General features: G+C 44.1%; 1 protein-coding gene across 9 annotated transcripts in view; it reads left to right on the forward strand.

Annotated features, from left to right (window-relative positions):
* Ppp2r5c (protein phosphatase 2 regulatory subunit B'gamma) overlaps nucleotides 1-26,444 on the forward strand; it is a 130,735-nt gene that overhangs the window by 63,882 nt on the left and 40,409 nt on the right. For all 9 annotated transcript variants that reach the window (XM_090344851.1, XM_090344852.1, XM_090344846.1 and 6 more), the window contains one exon: nucleotides 15,248-15,447. In XM_090344851.1, the coding sequence (XP_090200977.1) occupies nucleotides 15,248-15,447 (200 nt within the window). The remainder of the gene's footprint in view (nucleotides 1-15,247; nucleotides 15,448-26,444) is intronic.

Here is a 26,444-nt window from a genome sequence, read left to right on the forward strand (position 1 = left end):
TTCATTTTTTTTGTCTCCCTTACTCAGGCAGCTCTCAAAAGAAAAGGCTGCATTTGACACCCTGTTCTAGAATGGGCAAGCCCAAGGCCCCTCTGTCACCCAGATGCAGGGTTCATCTGTGTTGATTGCTCTTGGGTTGTTTTTGCAAACTTGTTGATGTCTATGAATTTGTCTTCTCCTGAGGTTAATTTGCTCTGCTGTGGGAAGAAAGGCTGGCAGTAATGACTGCTAGTCCCAGAAGCAAAAGTCCTGCTAGTACAGAAAGCCCTCACTGCAAGGTCATGCTAGCCCTGTGGCCCTGAAGAAGACTCTGGAATCACCTCCCAGTCCTCATCCTGGTTCACCTGTACCTACACCCCACCTGGGCCTGTGGACCTCACTAGTTCTCACTAGCTATGCTCCACCTTCCCAGGACCCAACCAGATGCCTAATCTCCCCCCTGCCCCTCCTCTCCAGCCTGTCCTTCCAAGAGGCCCAGGAGGGGGTAGGTCTAGATGACGCCCCAGTCTTAATCTATGGTGGGATGTATTAGAAAATGCCATCAGAAGACTGACTTTACTAACTTGTATATACTAACAGTATATAGTGACACTCCAGTTAAAGATGATGCTGACCGATTGATTGGCATCTAGGAGGCCTTGGCCCTGGGGAGTGAGGGAAGTGAGAACAGCAGGGCGCATGAAGCTCCAGTCCCACAGGAATGCATCCTGTACATCTGATTCTGGGGACTCTTAGGTCGGTGGCATCCAAATGCCAACAGCACCAAGCTCAGCATGTATTTCTTTTTCCCCACCCCTGCCTCCATTCCTGGGGCCCTGAGCTAGAAGACTAGAACTCTACCACTTGATCCATATCTGGCCTTTTCTGTGAATGTGGTACTGAGCAATCAACCCAGGGCTTCATGTATGCTAGGCAAGCACTCCACCACTAAGCCACATTCCAAGCCCATGAGCATGTATTTCTAAAGACAAAATTCTTCAGAAATATGTTTTTCTCAGTATGTTTGCAATAAAATGCTAAGAATTAATTTGGCTTAAAGAGAATGGGAGAGTTTTGTTCATAGGTGTAAGCCCTTAGGTTTTTATGTGCACTATCCACCTGGTAAGTTACGCACCTGAATTTTACACCGACTCTTCCCCTTCTGTTTGGAGCCCCGTTGTGTCTTCTTTCCCTGGTCTGGGGTTTTCTGCTAGCCCCAAGTTCCTGAAGGAAGTGCTCCTCTACAGCCTTCGGGGCCAAGGAAGAACCCTATTTTCCAGATGCAGAGACTGAGGCTCAGGTCACTCTGATCACACTCAGCTAACAGTCCCGCTCTGCCTACTACTGTATAATATTTATTTTATTTATTTATTTAGTCAGTCATGGGGTTTGAACTCTGGCCTGGGTGCTGTCCCTGTGCTATTCAGCTCAAGGCTACCACCTTACCGCTGGAACCACAGCCCCACTTCCTGTTTTTCTAGGGATTAATTGGAGATAAGAGTCTCACAGTCTTTAGTGCCCGGGTTGGCTTAGAAAGGGCTGGCTTTGAACCATGATCCTGAGATCTCAGCCTCCTGAGTAGCTAGGATTACAGGCCTGAGCCACTGTGCCCGGCAACTGTATAATCTTTATTTCCCTTTTTACCCATGTTAGCTTCTAGTACCTCCTCAAAAAAAAAAAAAAAAAAAAGAAAACTGGAGAAGAAACAATTAACAAATTCCACCATAATCCTTTTTTAAACCTATCAACCTTTAAGGATTTTTTTTTCCATCCAAATTGGTTATGTCACATACTGATAACATTAGATGTTCATGATCTCACCAGAGAGACTGGCTCCCTGTGACCAGTTGGCACAGAATAATAATTGGGTTTATTCAACCTCCTCACAAGAACAACAAGGCTCTGACGCTGTGCTCTGTTTGCAGGACAGGCACATAATTGTGTTATGCAGAACCAGACACCATCCAGTTGAGATTCTGCCTCTCCCTAGGTACAGATTTAGTGCAGTATGTTAGAGGCCTGCTAGGAAATGCTTGCAGAGGGGAAAAAATGTTGTTTCAAGCGAAGCAAGGTGGGTGGCTCATGTTTGTAATACTAGCCACTTAGGAGGCTGAGATCTGAGGATCTCAGTTCAAAGCCAGCCCAGGCAGGAAAGTCAGTGAGACTCCAATTAACCACTAGAAAAGCGGAGTGGCCCTCAGGCTCAAGGAGTAGTGCAGTAGCCTTGAACTGAAGAGCTCAGGGACAGCACCCAGGCCCAGAGTTCAAGCCCCATGACTGACCAGGAAAAAAAAAAAAAAAAAAAACTATTGCTTCATTTGCAGACTTTGGAGAATCACAGGATTGAGTGGTGGAAACTAGTGAGTCGCTTGGCATATGCCTAACAAAAAACAAAACCACCTGTTTACTGGTGGTTGAACTAAACATGCCACTGCAACCTCAGGAGTAAGAATAGTCCTGCTTTCCAGTTGAGGAAACTGAAGTCCAGAGAGATCAAAATGTTTTACCCAAGGTCACTAAGGTTGTCAGGGGATGCTAGGATTCTAGCCCAGATATTCCTGCCTTTTAAGTTTTTATGTAGCCCAGGGCAGACTGGAAATTTTGGTCTTTTGCCTCCCACTCCTGAGTGCTGGAATTACGGGCCTGGACCACCATGCTAAGCTCTGCCCGAAGTCTTCCTACTTTTGTGCTACTCCTGCCTTATGTTGTAGAGGATTAGCAAGCGTTTCCTAGCTGAAGGCTACAGAGCCAGGGATGGATGACCAGTTGTGCCTTGAGTTGCCTTGAACTGCAGAAGTGTAGAATTCAGAGAATTCGACAGGAGCTTCCCCAGAGCTGGGACCATGATATTAGGTCCCTGTGTAGGCCTTAGTCCTCCCCAAAGAGGGCAGTTAGGGAAGCACTTGCCAGTCTCTGTAATAAAAACTCTCCATCAAAAGCAGCAGAAGGCAAAGGCAATGGACTGCCTCCATCCTGGCAAGTGAGAAAGAAGTTCTTGCTAGCCAGGCTCTGTGCAGCTGCTGGGACAATGAGGCTAGCCAGGGAGCATGCTGAGTGGGGTCCCAAGAGGCCCGTGTCATCCAGGGCCATGCATGCCAATTATGAGAAAAAGCACACCGAGCCTGCCAGGCCTGCTTTCTTTACCTCCAAACCCGCCCCTCCTTTCCCTTCCCTCCCCTCCCGCCCCTCCCACCCCGCCCTGCAATTTCTGTCCATGGTTCTGCCCCATACAGCAAGAGAGAGCCTGCTTCCTTTAGGACAGAAACAGCCTGTAGCCCTGACTCACCGGCTACATCCGAGTAGACTGTAAGTGGAACTGTTCAAGTTCAGAGCAATGGAGCTTTTGTTCAGAAAGAAGCCCAGAAAGAGGCTTAGAGAAAGGAAGTTTAAAATGGAATTGGAACTTACAAAAAAAAAACAACAACAACAAAACTTTCAGAGTGTAGCCTTTCAACAACGCCATTTCATATTATGGTTACTGTAATTAAAAATGCTAGCATTTTCCTTGGTAGTCTTATGCATCAAACATAATAAAGGCTGATGCTTTTTCTGCTGTCATGCCTGTCTTTCTTCTTTAGGTAAATGAGCAGGACTGTGGGCCAGCAGGTGTGGCACTGCTATTTAATATTAATGAAAGATGAAGTGGCATAGTCTGCTCTGTCACAGGTGGTGACACTCACTGATCAGCTTTAATTATAGTGTCTGTTCTCCACAGGCTCTGTAGACCTCGCTCCTGAGATAGAGGTAGGGAAAATGGTCTGTGTCAATACATAATGCTGTGTTGGGTTTGTTTTTCTTGCTAAGAGTTCACTTGGTCTCTTAATCTTTTCTTACTTAAAAGCCTGCCGGGTGGCTCACACCTGTAATCCTAGCTACTCAGGAGGCTAAGATCTGGGAATCACTGTTCAAAGCCAGCCGAGGCACTAAAGTATGACTCTTATCTCCAGTTAACCACCAGAAAACCGGAAGTGGCAAGAAAAAAAAAGCCAAATTGTCTGTTGAACTAAAATCTATTGAATTCCTCATCTGTGCCACCAATACCAGGCAGCAAGGACAGGTCCTGAGTGCACACATGACTACAGAAGGTTTTATAGCTTCAGCAGCTTAAGGCTTAGAATTGCTGTGTGGGTTGCATGCTCCTCTGTGGCTCCTCTATGGGTTGCTTCCTCTATATAACTTCAAGTCTTCAATGAAAATGTACTTAGCTGAAGAAGTTTCTGTGGAAACCAGTCTCTTCCTAGCCTATCTTACCTCCCCTGAGACCTGCTCCGCCCGGCCCGGCCTTCCTCACCTTACTCGTTTAGGGATGAAGAACATGAATGAACTAGAACTTGGCTTCAGCCACTGCTTTTTCAAGTGAAATTGCCTGCCTTATTAAACTGCACTATCATTTCATGAGAAAGACGACGATGCGGGGGTGGGGGGAGCCATGTGGAAAGAGTAGTGTCACCTGTTCTTTATCTGCAGAATCCATGAGCCCCAAGGCAGGTTCCTGGGCTTGCAGCAGGCACAGCTCCGGCTCATGTGGGAACCCCAAACTCAGGAATGAGAAACGAGCAGAATGAGAAGCAAAGTACAGCAGCATAGTGGGTGTTGAGCTACAGAATGTCTCTCCAAGGGTTTAAGACAGGAGTGGCGCGGTAGGCTTCATGACCAAACGTGTACCTAGACCAGTTGAGCAAGCGGCATTTTCATTTAGCCCAGATTCCACCTACAAGGTGTGGAGGGAGAAGGTGTCAGGATCCATACCTCACTGTGGTTTCTCATGGAATACTACCAAACACCACATAGCTGCAGGTGGAATGATGAACACTCCTAGAGTAGAGGCATTGTTCTCAAAGCCTTGTTTCCTATTGCCAAGTGATGACTCAGCCCCTTACTAATTTATACAGCCAGTGTGGACGAAGGCCAAGACATTGGCTACTTTTAAAAATCAAAGAAGAGGAAGATCAGGAGTTTGGCCTAGTGGTAGAGTGCTTGCCTAGCATGCACAAAGCCCAGAGTTCAATTCCTCAGTACCACATATAGCAAAAGCCAGAAGTGGTGGTAGTGTGGCTCAAATGGTAGAGCCCTAGCCTTGAGAAAGCCCAAGGACAGTGCTCAGGCCCTGAGTTCAAGCCCCAGGACTGGCAAAAAAAAAAAAATCAAAAGAAAGGGAAAGTAAGGAGTAGTAATGCTACATACACATATTCAAATTTAACTATGTGGGGCTAGAAATGTGGCTTAATGGTAAAGTGCTTGCCTAGCATGCATGAAGCCCTGGGTTCCATTTCTTGGCACTACATGAATAGAAAAACCTGAAAGTGGTACTGTGGCTGCAGTGGTAGAGTGCTACCCTTGAGCAAAAAGATGTCCAGGCCCTGAGTGTAAGCCCCAGGACTGGCAAAAAAAAAAAAAAAGTAGTAATGTATAGCTAAATATCAGTACCATCCAGTCTGACACATTATTGTATATCAAGCCCTTTTTTATTGAAAGAAAAAAGTGAAAGAGTAAATTGATTTGAGGGCTGTTAAAATGGAAAATAGCTTAGAACAGTGTGAGATTAGATTTTATATCACTTCATATATATATATATATATATATATATATATGCATGCTGTGTTTCTCGTGCTTCCTTGTATCAGAGTTTGGATCCATAGACTGAGAGGTCATTATCATAGACTTGGAGGCCCTTGTTTCGCCTTGAGCTCCATCCCTGACACCACCAAAAAAAAAAAAAAATCATCATTACCACATGTGGTAGCCTGCACTGCTAGGTCACAAAGCCCTCCCCTCTTCTGGAGAGTGGAGCCCCAGGAGTTATGGCTAGCATGAGCTGTAGCTTGGCACTTCTTTTCCAAAGTAGGCCTTCCTGCTTTTTGCCTCTTAGGCTCCGTCCATCTGTCTCTTCTGAAGACGTCTTTTCCCCTAGATCATATTGCATCATGCATCTGCTTACAAGACCTCAACGCCCTGGCCCTGGCCACAGAGATTGGATAGAAGGATGTACTTCAGGTGCAGGCAGTGTCTCTGAAGCTCTGCTATACTCTGATACATGTGGCTTTTCTTTTTTCCTTTTTAGTTTTGGGATCAAACTCAGGGCCTCAAGCTTGCTGGCAGACATTCTCCATATGGACCACAGTCCCAGCCAGACTAGTCTGTTCCATCAGCAAATATTTTCACATCCCACCATACAAAGGTCATAGTAGATGCTGAAGACAAAATGGCAAATAAGTGCAAGGCCAGTATCACCTATATTTCTAGCTCCTTGGGAGACTAAGCTCTGAAGATTGTAGTTCAAAGCCAGTCTGAGCAGGAAAGTCCATGGGACTCCTTTTCTTTAACTACCAAAAAGCCAGAAATGGAACTCTGGCTCAAGTGGTAGAGTGCTAGCCTTGAGCACAAAAGCTCAGGGATGTGGTAGAGCACTAGCCTTGAGCTGAAGAGCTCAGGGACAATACCTAGGACCAGAGTTCAAGCCCCATGACCATAAAAAGAAAAGAAAAAGAAAAAAAGGCTCAGGGATGACAGGCACACAGCTTGTGCCTATAATTCTAGCTACTCAGGAGATAGATCTGAGGATGGAAATTCAAAGCCAGCTTAGGAAGGAAAGCCCTTCTTAAGACTCTTATCTCCAATTAACCACCCCCCCCAAAAAAAGGAAAGGAAAAGGAAAAAGAAAAGGAAGGGAAGGCAAGCAAGCAAGCCAGAAGTGAAACTATAGCTTCAATGATAGAGCACTATCCTTGAGCAGAAAACTTCAGTGATAGCACCCAGGCCCTGAGTTCAAGCCTCAAGAATAACATACACACACATAAGATGAAAGTCCATGACAATTTGCCATTAAGTACTAGTAAGGATAGCTTAGCATGTGCAGAATAAACCACTATCATTCATCAAGGCAGTCGGCATCTTGTTGAGGAACAGTGATCTTCCAGAGAATGCTCCCTATCTAATTTAGCTTAATTCCAAGCCCTGCTACTTTGAGCAGTGGTAGTCTTCCTGACCTCGCTTGGCCTTTAGTGCCAGCTTAGCTTCATCAGCCTCCCTGACAGCACAGCTGATTACCAGTTCACTGGGCCCTCCTAGGGCTGCCAGTGTCTCCATTATAGCACTTCTCCCTCTCACCTATTTTTCAGTTCTTCTTTTAAGTTAAGTATTTTGTTTTAATTTGACTATTATTAGTGCCAGCACAGTGCCTAGTATTTATGTTGGATCACTTTCTTTTTGTGGTTGTTTAGTTGGTTTTGCATTGCCAAGGATGGAAAATTACCTTCACATAATGATAAGCTGGCACGCGTATCACTGGCCTTCTCTCTTAAAGATGTGGCTGTATCTCTAAGCCTGGTCCTCACTCCTCCACTTCTCATGCAGGTGCTTTAGCGTAAAGTCGAGCAAACTGAAGTTTTTGTTCTGTCAGTTTGAGATCATAGCTACTGATCTTCTTCCTCTTCTTCTTCTTCTTCTTCTTATTATTATTATTATTATTATTGCTAAGCCTGGGGGTTGAACTCAAGACTTGAGTATTGACCTTGAACACTTTTGACTCAAGGCTAGCATTCTACCACTTGAGCCACAGCACCACTTCCAACTTTTTCTGTGTATGTGGTCCTGGGAATTAAACCCTGGGCTTCATGCATGCTAGGCAAGCACACTACCACTAGGCCATACTCCCAGCCCCTGCTGATCTTATTTTTAAGAGACAAGAGGATGAGAAAGGGGCTTTTTCCTCATCTTGATTGGAAAATGTTTCAGTAGAGAAGGAAGCCAGGGCCTATAGTCCTCTGCAGCAAGCAGTGCCATAGAGAAGCTCTGGGGAGTGTGCTGGGATTTTGTAGCTGGGTGTTTTCAGTCTCAGCTAGATCTGGGATAACTAGAGTTTAGTTGAAAACCACTAGATATGGGGTGGTTTAAACAGTTCATTTGAAAACCACTGACATGCCTTGCCTGAAGCATCCCAGTGTCCACACCAGAAGAGAGGGGTGCCCAGATGATGCTATGGAGGTAGTGGCGGGTATCCCACATGTTTTTATGTGATTTAATATTATTTTTTGCCATATACATATATTCTTTTGCCTTTTTTTGGGTCAGTTGTGAGGCTTGAACTCAGGGCCTGGCACTGTCCCTGAGCCTCTTGAACTCAGGGCCTGGCACTGACCCTGAGCCTCTTGGGGCTCAAAGCTAGGAGGGCTCTCCCATGTGAGCCACAGCGCCACTTCTGATTTTTTTGGGGGGGGCCAGTTGTGGGGCTTGAACTCGGGGCCTGAGCACTGTCATTGGACTTTTCTCAAGGCCAGCACAGCACCACTCCCAGCTTTTCTCTGTGTATGTGGTACCCAGGAATCAAACCTGGGTCTTCGTGCATGTTAGGCAAGCACTCTACCACTAGGCCAAATGCCTGGCTGCCACTTGTGATTTTTAATTGGTTAATTGGAGATGAAAATCTCATAGGGACTTTTCTGCCCAGACTGGCTTCAAACCTCAGCCCTAAGTAGCTAGGATTACAGGTATAAACCACAAGCACCTGACTCCTTTGCCTTTTTATTTAAAACAAAATGTACATAGAGAAGCATACAAAACAAATATGCAGTAGTTATTTTTTAAGACTCATGAGCTGCCATAATTTGGGAGTACATGAACCACAGTGTGTCAGCCTAGTGTGTCCCCCACTCTGTGTGTCCAGTTTAGATGGTGGATGCAGTGCTGCCATGTGCATTGTTTTTTGCCTGTGGTGGTGTGGTGTGGTGGTACCTTTTACATGGTGTCTGAGGTCTTGTGCCGGTGTGCAGTCTAGCTCCCAGGCCGGATTGCTAACATTACCACACTGTAGTGCTCGCAGGGTGTGAGCCTAGGCATGGCTGGCCCCTGCTGGCCCTGGTGAGGGTGTACCAGCAGTATCTGATTATATGAGTTTTGTGGGTTCATTTTTTTTTTTTAAACAAGGTCTCAGCTGGGAGCCAGGAACTCATACCTGTAATCTTGGCTACTCAAGAGGCTGAGATTTGTGGCTCCAAGTTCAAAGCCAGCTTAGGCATAAAAGTCCATCAGAGGGGCCGGGAGTTTGGCCTAGTGGTAGAGTGCTTGCCTAGCATGCATGAAGACCTGGGTTCGATTCCTCGGTACCATACACATAGAAAAAAGCTGGAAGTGGTGCTGAGGCTCAAGTGGTAGAGCTCTAACCTTGAGAAAGTCCAAGGACAGTGCTCAGGCCCTGAGCCCAAGCCCAGGACTGGCAAAACAAAACAAAAAAAGTCGGTGAGACTGTTATCTCTAATTAACCACCAGAAAACTAGATGTAGCTGTCTGCCTCAAAATGGTGAAGCACTAGCCTTGGGCTGAAGAACTCATAGATCAGGCCCTGAGTTCAAGCCCTACAACTGGGGGAAAAAAAAAAAACAAACAACAATCTCATTATATAGCACAGCTGGCCTCAAATTCACAGTCCCCCTTCTTCTATCTTTTCAGTGTCTAGGTGGGCACCATGCCCAGCTTCTTGGTGGTGTTTTGATAAAGTGTTTAGTTTTAGTATAACAGATTTTTAGACCCTAGGCCCAAATTCCTGGGTTTATTAGGTCGGGTCCATCCACTCACCTCAGCATATCAAATACAGAACACAGGCAATGGGGCAGGGCAGAGAAAGGACATATTACATATCAGCCACAGGAAGAAAGCATTTCAGTCTTCCCCACAGACGTTTTGCTTCTGGTTTACATTGGAGGGAGATGGGAACGAAGAGAGAGGTGGGCATAGTTAAACTGCCCAGTCACCAAGGGCCTGGCAGATGACTGGCCACACACAGTCATCTCAGGACGAAGTGACAGCAAGAGAGAATGGACAGAGGTGGGATGCCCAGCTCTTATCTTACCCTTAGGGCATATGCCCTAGTCAGAAGTCAGTGCTCTTCAACCATAGCCGCTGGGAAGCACCTCTTACATTCCTCACCGCTGGGGAAACTAGGGTTTCAGCTAGTCTGGCTTTGTAGGTTTCTTGGCTAGTGATAAACTAGTATAGAAGGGACAAAGAGCCAAAATGTCTAAGTCAAAAGAATTCACTGGCTGGGCGCAGAGGCTCACCCTGTAGTCCTAACTACTCAGGAGGCTGAGATCTGAGGATGGAGGTTCAAAGCTAGCCCAGGCACCAAAATGTCCATGAGACTCTTATCTCCAGTTAATCACCAGAAAACAGGAAGTAGGGCTGTGGTTCAAGGGGTAGGCTGGTAGCCTTGATGAGCTGAAGAGCTCAGGGATAACACCCAGGCCCAGAGTTCAAGTCCCAAACCATTATAAGCAGAATACAGAGGGAGGAAGAGTTAGATAGCATTAACCTAAACTGGATGCCAATTAGAATAACTAGTGCAGGATTTGGGGAAGAGGGAAGGAAGGTTTTATTAATATTCCAGCAAATAAAGTAGCAGGCACTTAGCTTCCCAGACTATAGACCCTAAAAGAGAAGGTTTTTTTTTCTTTTTTTGCCAGTCCTGGGCTTGAGCTCAGGGCCTGAGCACTGTCCTTGAACTTTCTCAAGGCTAGAGCTCTACCACTTGAGCCTCAACACTACTTCCACCTTTTTTTTTTTCTACGTATGTGGTATCAAGGAATCGAACCCAGGTCTTCGTGTGTGCTGGGCAAGCACTCTACCACTAGGCCAAACTGCCGGTCCCAAAGGATATGTTTTTTATGTTTTTGTTTTATGTAATCGTGACTTATGTAATTGTGACCCCTCATTACATCATCTTTATAATAACAAGTTAAATTTTTTAAAAAAAGAAATTAGAGGGGCTAGGAGTTTGGCCTAGCAGTAGAGTGCTTGCCTAGCATGTATGAAGACCCAGGTTCAGTTCCTCAGTCCCACATACATAGAAAAAAACCAGAAGTGGTGCTGTGGCTCAAGAGATAGAGCTCTGACTTTGAGAAATCCCAAAGGACAGTGCTCATGCCCTGAGCTGAAGCTCAGGACTGGCAAAAAAAAAACAAAAAATATATATATATACATATATAGATGTATGTATATATATGTGTGTGTATGTATATATATATATATATATATATATATATATATATATATATAAAGAAATTAGAGGGGCTGGGAATTTGGCCTGGTGATAGAGTGCTTGCCTAGCATGTGCAAAGACCCAGGTTCAATTCCTCAGTACCAAATACATAGAAAAAGCCAGAAATGGTGCAGTGGCTCAAGTGGTAAAGCTCTAGCCTTGAGAAAGTCCAAGGATAGCACTCAGGCCCTGAGTTCAAGCCCCAGGACTGGCACAAAAAAGAAAAAAGAAAGAAATTAGAGCCCATAAGGCATAAAGCACATTCCTTCATTTCCACCCATTTTTATTCCCCCATGGTACAGCCCTAATAGAACTGCAGAAAAAAGTTTTGAAAATGTACTGATCAAAAGGAATCTAACTTTCTTTAAAAAAAAAAAAAAGAAAGAAAGAAAAGGAAAAGAAAACTGTTTGACAGGGCCTAGTATGAATTTTTTTACTACTGTACTCAATTTCATTGTTAGAGATTTTAAGTAGCATAATTTTAAATAGCCAAATAAGATATTTTATTTTTTTAATTCAGTCAAGGATTTTGATGGATTTATTGTTCCTAATATGTAGCCAGTTAAAAAGTAAGTGTTGTAAAGTATAATGACCAACCTATTTTTAGACTGTAAACAAAAGCCGTTCAGTAACATCTTCGCTGCCTAGAGGTCTGGGAGACTTCAGACCCATTTCCAGGTCACTGAGATTTGCTTACCTTTTAGAAGCATTTTTATGAAAAAAAAAATAGTTTTTATTCTTTTTTAATCATAGTAGATTTATTTTCATGTTTTGATGGAACATCATCTTTAATCTAAGTATCAGTTGAGCTAAGTTTAAAAAGCAGATGAGACCTAGTAGAGGGTAGTCTAGTGGTAGCGTGCTTACCTAGAATGCACAAAGCCCTGGGTTCGATTCCTCAGTACCACATACACAGAAAAAGCCAGAAGTAGTACTGTGGCTCAAGTGGTAGAGTGCTAGACTTGAGAAAACGCAAGGACAGTGCCCAGGCCCTGAGTTCAAGCCCTAGGGCTGACTAAAACAAAAAAAAAAGCAGATGGCATTTTCAGGGCCTTTAAGACTTGATTCTCCCGGTGGTCAAGTTTTTGTTCTTGCCATTGGTTCTGGTCTGCCCACCAGCTTGGATGGGCTGTTCAGCTCTCATAACCCTTTTCCTCTCAGATGGGCCCTACAACACCTAGTCCATGCTGTGAGGAGGGTCCAGAAGGAAAGGTTCCTAGATAGGAACCTTCTGTGAGGGCCTCTCAGTGGGGTATTTGTGACTCTTAAGGAGAACTATAGGCTCCATAGTTCTCTGTGGTACTGAGACCGTGAGAAGCTGTGGACAAGCTGGAACAGTGACTATGGACTCATTTAAGGCACCCTAGGCAATTGGGATATAAGCAGAGTACAGAATGAAAGAGGAACAAAGGCAAACAAGGAGGTAACTTAGAAAATGAACCCTGTTCACAACTAGGGCTAGGTATTTGGATGGTAAAATCCCTGTACATTATAACTTGATATGCAGTGTTTAGGATCAATTGATGGTTCTCAGGGTTTGGAATGTGGATTCTGTGTCCTACTCCAGCCCCCAGCCTGTCCACCGCTTTCCTCAACATTAAGCTTGGCAAATGGGAAAAACACGGCTTCACACAAAGAGGCGATGGGATTGAGGGAGCAGTGTCCTTCACGTACCAGCTGTTTCTAAGGCCATCACTGGGCATGAAGTGAGCTAGGAAACAGTCACATGTCCCTGACCTCACAGCCCACCCCTCTTGAGCAGATAGCTAGCTGTTCAAAACATTTGGAAGTGCTAAGTGCTGGCCTCGGAAATGAACCTGTACTGGGTATTGACAGCTAGTGTGCAGCGGGAGGAACTGTGGACCAGAGCAAAAACACAGTATTCTGACTGAAGGACAACAGGACAGCCTAAGTCCCCCCAGACCTTCTGTGGGGGTGAGGCCAACATGCACGGTTATTCTCCAGAACGCTTACACTCCTAAAAGCAACCAGGGCCCCAAGAGATTCTGTTTAAGTGACTTTTAGCTTCAAAATTAACCAGAAGGAAGATGCTAACATATATTTATTAACTCATTCACAATAATAAACTTAGGTGCAGTGGCTCAGGCCTGTAATCCTAGCTACTCAGGAGGCTGAGCTCTGAGGATGCAGGTTCAAAGCCAGCCCGGGCACTAAAATCTGAGAGACTCTTATCTCCAATTAATCACTAGAAAACAGGAAGTGGGGCTGAGGATCAAGAGGCAGGGCAATAGCCTTGAACTGAAGAGCTCAGGGACAGCACCCAGGCCCAGAGTTTAAGCCCCATGAGCGGGAAAAAAAAAATAATAATAAACTTACTACATGTTGATAGAAGTTAGCATTATTATGAAAATAGATATATTTTCCAAAATAAAATCAACTTTAATGAGCATGTATTGTTTGATTGTTTCATAAATCTCTGTAATCCTAGCTTATAGGTGATACCTGGGTTCTCGGCGGGTTCAGCATTCACATTCAGATCAAACGTTGCTATGGCTGCGTGTAGAAAGACACGATTGGGGGACCGGGAGTTTGGCCTAGTGGTAGAGTGCTTGCCTAGCATGCACAAAGACCTGGATTCAATTCCTTGGTACCACATACATAGAAAAAAGCCAGAAGTGGTGCTGAGGCTCAAGTGGTAGAGCTCTAGTCTTGAGAAAGTCCAAGGACAGTGCTCAGGCCCTGAGCTCAAGCCCAGGACTGGCAAAAATAAATAAATAAATAAAAATATAAATAGAAAGGCATGATTGGAAAAGAGAAGAGTATTTTAATGGCCATTCCAGAGAGTGATGGACGTTTTCTGTGATATTGCACCAAAACTTTGTAGTAGCTCCTTAAAGGAATCACAACGTGGAATGTAAAAGCATATCAATGAGTCTGTACATTTTATCTCATTAAACCAGTGGCAGCTGGACATGGATGGTTCACCACAATAATCCTGGCTACTCAGAAGGCTGAGACCTGAGGATTGCAGTTCAAAGCTAGTCAGGACAGGAAAATCCTGAGACCTCATATCTCTGCCAAACATGCAGGAAGTGGCGTTGTGGCTCAAGTGGTAGAGCACTGGCTTTGAGCAAAAAATGCTTGGGGACACAAGCTGCACCCAAAAAAAAAAAAAAAACCAACAACGCAAATCTAGATGTACCTTAATAATACCAATAGAATTATATATTTTTTTAAATTCTCATTTCTGGCTTTAAAAAAAGTAGTGGTCTGCCTTGCATATTCAGTGACTTCAGCTCTCCCAAGTTATATGATAAGACTTATTTGTTAATTACTTGGAAAGTACTGGTTCATAGAGCTACGTGAGTCTCTGAGCACTCTCCAATACCTTTTCAGTGCACATATCAAAAACTGCCACCCGCCATTACACAGATCCCATCTCCCCAGAACGGCAGCCAGCCCCCTCGGTTGCACCCGTTAGTAATTCTCTAAATCTGTTTGTCTTAGTTGTCTTCTTGTAAAAACTAGGTAGAAAAGGATGTCAAGGTTAGGACTCACTGAACAATGGTCACTATCATCATTTCCATTTCTGTAATAGTGTCGTCATGAGTGCTGTTCCTTATCACATGTGCGTGGACTGCAGACCAGAAAAAGGAATGGAATGGGCTTTGAGGAGCACCGAGGAGGCGTTTTTATTAGGGATCTCTAACCAGGTTGTTTCTGTGGTTCTCAGCCAGGATGGACAGCCACTGCACCCTCTCCTGTGGCAGTTTACAGCAAGAGGAAACACCCTTCCTTCCCATTGAACCCCCTCAGCCAATGGTCTGCAGTCGCCTGGTGTAAATAAATGTACCCACTCTCACCGCCACTGGAGACGTACTGCTTGCCTCTTGTTCTTGTTTGTCCTGGATCGTGCCTAGTCTGATTTGATGCTTAGAGAGAATTTGTGCAGAGAATGCACCAAGAGGGGATTTATCTTGAGCAATACTCTCAACATGGTTTGAAAGAATAAAAAAATACACTGTCTTACTAGCCATGTGATCTGAGCAGCGATGAACTTAGCAAACGATCATATCAGGCCTGCGATCTGAGAAGTGACCAGCTTTTTCTTTTTCATTTGTTGAGGAAATGCTTAATGTCTCTACCTCCACCCCATCTCTTTTTTTCTTGGACTTGTATTCATTCAGAATAAAAATAGAAAAACACTAAAATGTGGTTCACAGCCCCTTTGTGTTAAGCAAATTTTGTAACCAACGTGTTTTACTTTCTGTTTTGCAGATGTTCCTCCTGCAGATCAAGAGAAGCTTTTCATCCAGAAGTTACGTCAGTGTTGTGTCCTCTTTGACTTTGTTTCTGACCCACTGAGTGACCTGAAGTGGAAGGAAGTAAAACGAGCTGCTTTAAGTGAAATGGTAGAATATATCACCCATAATCGGAATGTGATCACAGAGCCCATTTACCCAGAAGTAGTCCATATGGTAAGTGACTACAGCTTAACCTTGGGTCCCAACCCTAAAGCCACCACAGGACTGTGATGCTTGTAGGACAGCCTCTTCCTCCTCTAACATGTGTATTTACCTAGGAAGAATGGGGGCTTTCCCCATAGCATGTGATGGGCTAGAGAGATAATAATTGTGACAGAATTTATGCCTCTTAGGGACCTGAATATAATATGTAAGAATTGCTTATATAATAGATGCTTTATATTTACTAACTTACTCAATCCCCAGAAACTACCATGTGTGATAGAAATGTTAAAACTTTAATTTGTATTTATTTCATCCTCAAAACTTTTTTTTCATATATGTAACATTAATAAATAAGAGCCCTTATTTAGTTTGGAAGTAAACATGTTTTCTATACTCATGCAGGGAAATTCTAATAATGTAGAATAATGTGGAATAATGCACAATATCTGTAGGACCACACTGATACCAGAACAGCCCATGCTGTTTGGATGACAAACCTCCATCATTCAATACCAGATCGGGCTATGTCCTGATTGGCTGAGGCAGTCTATCATGCAATTCATCTGAGAGCTTCATCAGTCCCTAACCTTAGTCCTCTGAAGGACTGTTTCCAGCCCACCTGCAGCTCTTTACTTTCTCCTTTTCTTGGCTCAGAAATAGTACCTGAGAATATTACCTTTGATGCTGCTACCAAAATTTCATATAATTTGACACAGAATAACTGTTTTGTGGGATATTTTTCTGCTACTCTGTCTGCCTTTGAAATTAGCGCCCCCTCATCCCATGACTGGTGAGTCATTGTTGCTTAATTTAGAATTTTAAATTCTTATTTTTTCATTGAACTGTTTGGTAGGTTATTGATATTCTCCCCAACTGACATATTTCAGGATGTAATGCCTTCTTGACTGAAAATGTGTTTATTTCTTACGTCATACATGTCATGGTTTGAATATGTAATGTTCTCCCCTAGCTGAATGCTGGCGGCTCACACCTGTCATCCTAGCTACTCAGGAGGCTGAGATCTGAGGATCAAGGTTCACAGCCAGCCAAGACAGGAAAGTCTAAGAGATTCTGATTTCCAATTAACTACCAGAAAGCCGGAAGTGGCCCTATGGCTCAAGGTGTTGTGCACTAGCCTTGAGCAAAAGAACTCAGGGTCGGCACTAAGGCCCTGAGTTCAAGCCCCATGACCAACAAAGAAAGATTCTCTCCTCTTAGGTTTCTGTCTTTAATGCTTGATCCACAGTTGGTGGCAGTCAGGGGTGGAGCCTAGAGGAAGATCACAAGGGGTATACTTTTAAAAGCTATGCTGAGTCCCCAGTCTGTTCTCATACTCTACTCTTTTCTCTCTTCATATCTCATTCTTCTTTGTCCCTGCTTCCTATTCACTATGATATAAATAAACTTCCCTGTGAAACTTCCCCGTGAGCCCACACCCATCTTTGCTCCCAGTCTTGTTTCTGTCCCAGTATTTAGGATGGGAAAAAGTAGTACAGAAAAGTAACATTTATAGCTTTGACTACACCTGACCATGTGGTGAGTCCTCAGCCTTTGGAACTGGTTTGTGGGAAGGATTTGGAAGAGTTTGGAAAGCAGGCTAGGGTGCCCTAGCAGAGCATAGCAGGTACTGCTGCTGGGAGCTCAGAAGACTGGCTGCCTATCGGCAAGCAGACAGAAAGCCTGTGCCTCGAGGAAACGGGACTGCCTCTGCCTGGAATTAGACTAGAGGCATGTGTGTCGTACTTTACAAGAATTTGTCCTGAGAATTTGTAGGAGATGCTTTAAAGGCATTCCATCATTTCAGCTGTGGAAGTGGCTCTTGTTGGCTGCTTTCAGCCAGGATCACAGTAAAAACTATGAACAAAATGCAGAATAGAAGGACCTGGAAAACAGAGGACTGGGGCCCAGAAAGTGTGATAAGGTTGCTGAAGAGATTAACAACATTAAAAAGAACCTAGCACTGTGCCTTGAGGGTTTTTCAGGACTCTGTAAGGCCCCACCCATTGCAGCCTGACCAGACTCATTGGAGAAAGACCTTAGCTTGGAGAGAGCATCTTAGGACATCCTGCTTACACGAGGCCACCTAGGAAATTGTTTCCTGAGATTCATTTCACTGTGCTCAGAACCCAGCCACCCAGAGCCTGGTCTACCCATGCTCTGAGGGGCCTGGGCCAGACTGCTGCTCAGCTGGCTGTAGACCTTGGCCTCCTCCACACACGATGTTGGTTTTCCAGGAATACCAAAGGCAAGGTACAGAGCAGAGGCTTCCTAGGGTCAAAGGAAGGGCCTGAAAGGCCAGGAAATATATGAAGAAGTCTGAGTCCCTGTGGTCCTGGTGTGACCAGGCAATGCGTGAAGTTGTTGGGAAGGTGACAACTAAACTACAGCAGAGACCCTGGAATGTGAAATGTGTTCCTGCAGGCTATAGTGCGCAGTGCCACAGAGCAGGGCTGCCAGACCTCTGCTGCTCAAGTCACAACACGGTTTGCACAATGACAGACATGCAGGTAGGAAATAATAGTGTTTGTCCTAGAAAGCTTTAGGTCTCACTTGGGCCTGTTCTTTCTTCCCATGCCCAATTCCTCCCTTTTGGAATTTCGAGTGTTTACTTTGTGCCATTAACATTCTCTGATCTTACAGGGCCTTAAACTAATAGTTTGTTTTAGTTTTCAGAAGAGACTTTGAATTGGTCCTTAATGAACAATGTTGAAACTGTTCAAGACTTTGGCACTCTTTGAAGATGGAGTAAATGGATTTTATATTATGAGATGATGATGAGACTTTAGAGACCAGGGTTAGAATATTATAGCTTAGGGCCGGGAGTTTGGCCTAGTGGTTAAAGTACTTGCCTAGCATGCATGAAGACCCGGGTTCGATTCCTCAGTACCACATACATAGAAAAAAGCTGGAAGTGGTGCTGAGGCTCAAGTGGTAGAGCTCTAGCCTTGAGAAAGTCCAAGGACAGTGCTCAGGCCCTGAGCTCAAGCCCAGGACTGGCAAAAAAAAAAAAAAAAAAAAAAAAAAAAAGAATATTATAGCTTAAAATGAAATGTCTCCCATGGGCTTTTTTCTTAAACATTAACCCCCAGCTGGCAGAGCTGATTTGAAAGGTTGTGGAAACTTGAAGAAGGTGAGACCTAGCTGGAGGTGTGCCTTTGAACATTATGTCAGGTCCCCAATCGGCTTACTCGTTCCTCCTCCCCGTCCCTCATCTCTCCTCCCTCCTCCTGTCTACCTTGAGGTAAGCTGTTCTACCATGCCTTCCCTTTCCTGCCAAGAGGGACTGAACTCTCTGAAACCATGAGCCCAAACCACTCTTACCTCCTTAAGTTATTTGGTCAGATATTTTGTCACAGAAGTAAGAAAAGTAACTAATAAAGTATGCTTGCTTTGGGGAAAAATAAAGAAGATGGAAGGAATAACCTTTTTTAAATTAATTTACTTTATTGGTATTATAGAGGTGATATACAGAGGGATGACAATTCTGTGAGTCAGGTAATGAGCACATCTCCTTTTGTACAGTGTCTTCTGTTCCCTCATTCTCTCCCGTCCCTCCCTCCAGTCTCCACCCAGGAGTCGCATAGTTCACTTTCATCAGTGTCCAGTGAGCTCCACCACTATACTTTCTCATCTGTATTTCCCTTGAGTTCTGTACCCTTCCAAAGATGTATACTTGAATAGACTAAGAGGCAGAATCATCAAAAAGTGAAAACTAACCCAAAAAAAAGGGAAAAAAAAGAGGTCACTTGTTTCTATATCTTGGAGTTAGTTTCAGTCTGTATATTATTTTATATAAATACAAAGAGGAGGAAGGTGATCTGGCTGCAACATGTGTCACCCCATTGGTGGCCAGGGTTGATTTTGGCTGATCTGGCTGGCAAGGCGGGCGCCCCCTTTCTCCCTCGCAAACCTGCAGGCTTGGTCAAAGAGGACGGCCATCTCCGATAGAGGAGGACCGGTCTTCATCAGGGTATACAAGTGTCTGTGCTCCCCTGCTAGAACCTCTGGAAAAGCTCTCAGAGGCACTTAGGTGTTGAGCCTTTGTGTTTCTCTCCTACGAGTATCCTCTTTTGGTCTCACTGTGTGTTAGTATCTAGAATCCTGTATACTTTGTCATATCCTAGTGCATAAATCTAACTTATGCATATCAGAGAGAACATGAGCCATTTGTCTCTCTGAGCTTGACTTACCTCTCGTAAACATGATTTGTTCTAATTCCATCCATTTCCCTACAAGTGACACTGTTTCATTCTTTCTGATGGTTGAGTAAAATTCTATTTTGTATAGGTATTCCATTTTGGATCCACTCATCTACTGTGGGTCATCTGGGTTGTTTCCCTACTTTGGTTATTGTGAATGGTACAGCAAAGAACATGGATATGTGCATGTGTCCTTATCATATCCTGGCCTATGATATTTAGGATAGATGCCTAGGAATGGTATGGCTGGATCTATGTTTAGTTTTTTAAGGAACTGCCAGACTGCTATCTAGAGTGGTTGTGGTTATACTAGCTTACATTCCCACCACCAGGGCAATAGGATTCCTTTTTCCTCTCATCCTTACCAACATTTGTTGTTTGAATTCATAATGTTGGCTATTCTTACAGGGGTGAGATGAAATTTCGGGGTTGTTTTGATTTGCATTTCCCTCACGGCCAGGCATGATGGGCATTTCCTCGTGTGTTTCTTTGGCATTTTTACCTCTTCTACAAAGTCTCTCCTTGGCTCCCTTGCCCATGTACTGACTGGTTTATTAGGTTTGGGAGGAGTTGAGCTCCTTATATATATTGGATAATAAGCACTTGTCTGTCATATTGCTGGTACAAATCCTTTCCCAGTTTGTTGACTGTCTTTCTGGTTTAGTAACTATGTCCTTAGCTGTGTAGAAACTTTCCTTTTTTTAATGTGGTTACACTTGTCCAGTCTCTCTCTTATCTGTTGGGATTCTAAGGAATGTCCTTTTTCTAGTTTTGTCTTGTCTGTCACCAGTTGTGATCAGCTTGATTATTTTAAGTTATTGTTAGCCTTGGGGTAGGACAGTACTGAAGTTTGAACTCAGGCTTTTTGTTTGCTTGACTTGCACTACTTGGGTCTCATCTCCTCCCTGGCTTTTTACTGGTTAATTTGGAAGATGGAGTCTGCCATACTTCTCTGCCACTGAACTATCTGGTATATCCATAGCTGTAACATATAAGAAACAAGAATGGCCCATCTTCCTTCGTGGTCTAGCTGAAGCAGACTGTATTACTGTTATTACCTCATGGCTCTTTAGTACTGTACAAGACCAGGTATGAGTATGCCCAGGCTCTAGGTTGCAGGCTTGGCCAAAGCCCGTTGGGGGAGACTCCTAGGTAGCAGAGTTGGAAGCCAAACTTGCTGCTGTTCCACAGAGACTGTTTTTACCTGAAAAATAACTGAGAGACAAACCTGTCATTCAGACTTCAATATTTTTAGTGCATATTTTCTCCAAAGCTCAACAAAATGAAAATGCAACTTATGGAAAACAAACTGGTGGTATTTGTGGTCAGTGATCGAATCTGAGCTCCTAAGAGAATTTTGAGTTTGGTCATTTTGGGAAGGAATAGTTTTTTGTTTTTTGGGGGGTTTTTTTGGGGGGGTGGGTCAGTCGTGGGACTCGAGCTCTGCACCGGGGTGTTGTTCCGGAGCTCTTCAGCTAAAGGCTACCACCCTACCCCTGAACCACAGGACCACTTATGTTTTCTGGTGGTTAATTGCAGATAAGATTTGCATAGACTTTTTAGTGCCTGAGCTGGCTTTGAACCACTATCCTCAAATTTCAGTCTCCTGAATAGCTAGGATTGCAGGCGTGAGCCACTACACCTGCCAGTCCTGGAGCTTGAACTCAGTGCCTGAGCATTGTCCTTGGGCTTTCTCCAGGCTAGAACTCTACCACTTGAGCCACAGCACCACTTCTGGCCTTTTCTGTGTATATGGTACTGAAGAATTGAACCTGGGACTTTGTGCATGCTAGGCAAGCACTCTACCACAAGACCAAACTCCCGGATATTTTAAATACCCAGATGTTTTAAATAGATACCCTGAAGTGAATTTCCATTGGGAAGATTTATGTAAGTAAACCAAGCCATTTTCAGATAACCAAAGAGTGGCACAAGAAAATCATTTATAGCAAGAAGTCCATTCACGTGGAAGCCTTACACTGGATTTAAATGGAATGAGGACAGACCATATTCACTGCCCACATAGCACTCTCCATAGCAATGAAGCCCGTTTGCCCAAAAGGGGGTTAGGTGCTCATCCCTCTTTAGTGCCTCCTGTGTGAGGTAGATGTCATCCAGAAACTTTTGATTCAGAAGCTGATATGATGATCCAGCTGGTTTTTCTTTAAGACAGATATAAAAGAGCTTTGAAAAGTATAAAGCAATGTCACTGCATTCCTTTGTAGTTGCGAAATATAGTTATTTCTCATAAGTGTTTTCTTGTTTGGATTAGGAGACAATTGCTGTTTTTTAATTTCTCTGGCTTGTTTTTAGTACAATAGATATTGATAGATACAGCTCTCATGAACAAAAGCTCTTTGGGATCCTCTGTAATTTTTAGGAGTTTAAAGGGTCCTGAGATCAAAAAGCTCATCAGAAGCCCAGATTCTGGGTCCCACGTGCCTTTCAGAAGCAGGCCTCTGGGGGTGGCCTACAGCAGCTGTCCATATCCACTGCTTCTGGGTTGTTCGTAAACCTGAGCAGTCTTCCTGACTGACCACCATGTTGAGACTGCAATTTCCCTGACAGAAAAGTTAGACTCCTGCATTTCCTCCACTGAACTTGACACCGTGCTTATGTGTTCAATGCAGTTTTTTGCCTAGACTTGGACACTGAGACTCACTTGAACAGGCATCACTTGAGGCCAAACAGGTTTTATGTAGGTGGGTATGTGGATGAGTTGGCTGGCGGGGGCGGGGGGGAGGCACTTTACAGCCCTTGGACTCTGGAATTTCCCAGTAGACTGAGCTGAATCACTACACGGATCACTCAGGATTCTGGCACTGTGCTTCCTCTTGGGGTGTTCCCAGCGAATAAGCTAATACACATTCAGCCCTCCCAAAGCCTGCCCATACTTGTCTGAGAGGGATGGAAGTAGCTAGGGACAGAGCTGAGTGGCCTGGGGCAAGCAGGAACACTGAAGACCTGACCTGTTGTCAGGGAAGACAAGCTCCAGATAAAGAAAAGAAGGAGCACCCAGTTGAGTAAGGCTAGAGTCAAGCAGGGAGGAACTTGATGAAGCCTAAGGAGGCTGGGCCCGGAGGGCTGCGGCCACATCCTCTCCTCTGCCCTGTGAAGAATGATTCAGAAGAAACATAAAATGGAGGTGTAAGGGACTGGATTCATGACTGCTAAAATGTTGCAGAGAATTGGTGGACGGGATAAGCCAGTGGCTGTGGGGATGGAGGGAAATGGCAAATGTGAAAGCACTATTGGCTAGAGGATTTGAATTGAGATACTGAGTTTCTGACTTCAGCAAGTAGAAGACTACCTCAGCAAAGTACTATGGGCCCTGAGTTACCCGTGTCAGGCACACTGTTTATGTTCAAAGGTGGATTGTCAAACAGACATATGGGAATACTTGGTCCACAATTCCAGGGGACAAGTCTCTGCCCATATCCTATGCCCTGCTTGTGTAGAGCTTTGGGCTCTCTGACATCTCCGTGTGACAGTGGCCGCTGGCTGCTCCCTGGAAGGAGTGAAACTGATTGGCACTAGTCACAAACAGCCTGCCTGTCTCCTGCTTGTGCCTGAGCTTTGCAGTGACCTAGCAAACCACTCAGTGGAGTTGGGAGGGAAGAAGGCTTTTTTAGAAGGGTGGGCCAGTCACTTTGTGCCCGGCTTCGCGTGCATTAGGTGAATGGTTTGATTCTGCAAGTTCGGGTTCGTTCTAAGCAAAAGGCGGTAGCGGTCTTCTGCCTTAGGCCAAAAGACCCAACATGAAGTTACTGTTTGGCGTCTTCTCCCAGCCCCAGAAGCACACAGGAAAGGGACAGTCCTCCAAGAGACCCTCCTCCAGGGCGGTTTAGAATGCGGGCTGGGAAGTTGCTTAGCTCTCCCCCTTTGTGCTGACTTGCTTCACATTCTGATACCTGGCATTCACTTGTCTTTCCATTTCCCTGTTTAGAAAGTTACATTGTGGAAATACTTGACAGAAAAATTGGTTACATTAGGCTAAATAGTGATTGGATACAATAGGCTAAATGTGGCCAGAGGCCAATTCCATGTTTGTAACATGTTTACAACATGTAACCAAGTCTATGAAAGGAAACCAAAATTGGAATGGGAAGGCAATCATATAACTGCAGCCTCAAGCCAGTGTGGTGGCTCACACTGTTACCCCAGCTACTCAGAAGGCTGAGATCTGAGGATCAAGGTTCAAAGCCAGCCCGGGCACAAAAGGACCTGAGACTGTTATCTGTAATTTACCCCTAGAACATGGGAAGTGGGACTTGGCTCAAGGGTAGAGTGGTAGCCTTGAGCTGAAGAGCTCAGGTACAGCGCCCAGGCCGAGTTCAAGCCCCATGACCCACACACGTAAGAAGAAGGAGAAGGAGAAGAAGAAGAAATAATAATAATAAACGGCAGCCTCATACATACCATAGATTGGCTTATTGGTTCCATTTCCTTACAGATCATAAAATAAATCTAGAATAATATAGTACAAGCTCTGAATAGTAGCTGTTTTTGGATAGTTTGATTGTATAGATTTTCCCTCCTTTATTATATTTTTAAAATATTTAATAATGATCATGTACCACATTTGTCATCATCAGCAACCAACAACTTTTTAAAAAGTTGGTGATACAGCTAGGTTTCAGGGGCTCATACTTGTAATTCTAGCTAGTCAGGAGACCGAGAGATCTAAGGTTCGTGGTTCGAATCCAGCCCAAGCAGGAAAGAAGGCCTTCATGAGATTCTTATCTCCAGTTAACCAATCAAAACCCAGAAATAGTGCTGTGGCTCTAGCCTTAAGCACAGAGAGGCACAGGAATAGCACCCAGACCCTGAGTTCAAGCCCCAGGACCAGCAACAACAACAACAAAAGGCTGTAATCCCAGCTACTCTGGAAGCAGAGGTAAGAAGATTAGTCCAAGTCTGGCCTTAAAAAAATTAACTCTTATCTGAAAACTAAAAGCAAAAGGACAAAGACATGGCTCAAATGGTAGCCATGGGTTAACACGTTCCAGAACCACAACAGATTGTTGGATAGATGGATGGATAGGAGGGAAAGAAGGGAATAGAAGGGGAGGAGAGGAGAAAAGGCTAGAGAGGAGAGGCTGGGAGGGAAAGGAGGAAAGAGGGGAGGGGCAGAAGATCACTAAAGGAAAGGATGAGACATGATCTGTGTATAGGAAGATGGTTCATGTGAAGACTTGTGTTTTGATCCAGGAAAATGAGCTCCACCTTTTATTTTAGTCTGTGGTCACATGATTAAAGGTTAACTTGCAAGGCTTTTTGGCCTCAGAATTTCCCCTAGGATGGGTTGGCCAGGTACCCTCAAGGCCCCAAGATTATTGTCCCATGCTCCACTTACAGATCGGGATTGGAAACTTACCTTCCTATTTTTATATCTGACAGTAACAGTGTGCTCTGGAAAGTATTACTTGTAAGAGTTACCATGCTTCTGAAATGGGAAAGGAAAGAATGTTCTAAATTTAAAAGGGGTAGTATGGTAACCAGTGAAGTTTCAAATCATTGACAGATTTATTTCAAGTAAAGTGGGGTTTTTTTTGTTTTGTTTTGTTTTGTTTTGTTGGCTAGTCCTGGGCCTTGAGCTCAGGGCCTGAGCACTGTCCTTGCACTTTCTCAAGGCTAGAGCTCTACCACTTGAGCCACAGCATCACTTCTGGCTTTTATCTATGTATGTGGTACCGAGGAATCGAACCCGGGCCTTCGTGCATGGTAGGCAAGCACTCTACCACTAGGCCAAACTCCCAGCCCTTTAAGTAAAATTTTAAATCACATATTCCCTGTTTTGCTTAGTTTTTATTTTTCCCAAAGTTAAAATAATTTACCAAAATTACAATAAAGAAGAATGAGCATCAATGGCAAGTTAGATTTAAAAATAAAGCTTTAAGGGCCAAGGAGGTGGCACAATGGTAATGCACTCAACCTGTCATGCTTAAGGTTCTGGATTCAATGCCAACCCTGGGAAGAGAGAGAAGGAAGAAGGGACTCTTTTTTTTTTTTTTTTTTTTTTTTTTTTTTTTGGCAGTCCTGAGGCTTGAACTCGGCCTGGGCACTGTCCTTGAACAAGGGTTTGTTTGTTTGTTTCCAGAGCTGAGAACTGAACTCAGGGCCTTGCACTTATCAGGCAAGGGCTCTTCTGCTAAGCTAAATTCCCAACCCCCTCCTTGGACACTTTTTGCTCAAGGCTAATGCTCTGCCACTTGAGCCACAGTGCCACTTCTGGCTTTTTCTGAGTATGTGGTACCAGGGAATCAAACCCAGGGGGTTATGCATGCTAATAGAGCACTCTACCACTAGGCTATGTTCCCAGCCAGTAGGGACTTTTTGAAGTACAGAAAACTTTTGTGTTTTGTTGGTTCTGGGTTTTGAACTCAGATCCTAGGTACTGTCATTAGACACTTTCAGCTCAATACTAGAGCTCTACCTCTTGAGCCACAGTGCCACTTCAGGCTTTTTCTGTATATGTGCTGAGGAATCAAACCTAGGGCTCTTGCATGCTAGGCGAGCACTCTACCACTAGGCCACACTCACAGCCAAGACTTTTTTTTTTATTAAAGAATTTATTAACATTGATTTTTATATTTCAAATGACATGTTTAACAAGTGTTCAAGAAGGGAATCTCTGTACAATCACTGGCACTTAGATTTTAGAACATAATCAAAATTAGGCTGAGGCTTTGTATGTCATAGATACATATTAATTTAAGAAATAAAACATTATGTGTATAGAGTCATAGGTTTTTATGTCTATGTAGTTTTATGTTTATATTTCCAGTACCATGTCCATAGCTTTGG

The sequence above is a fragment of the Megascapheus bottae genome, chromosome 14, assembly GCF_031878675.1.
Source record: "Megascapheus bottae isolate mThoBot1 chromosome 14, mThoBot2.hap1, whole genome shotgun sequence".
NCBI lineage: Eukaryota > Metazoa > Chordata > Mammalia > Rodentia > Geomyidae > Megascapheus > Megascapheus bottae.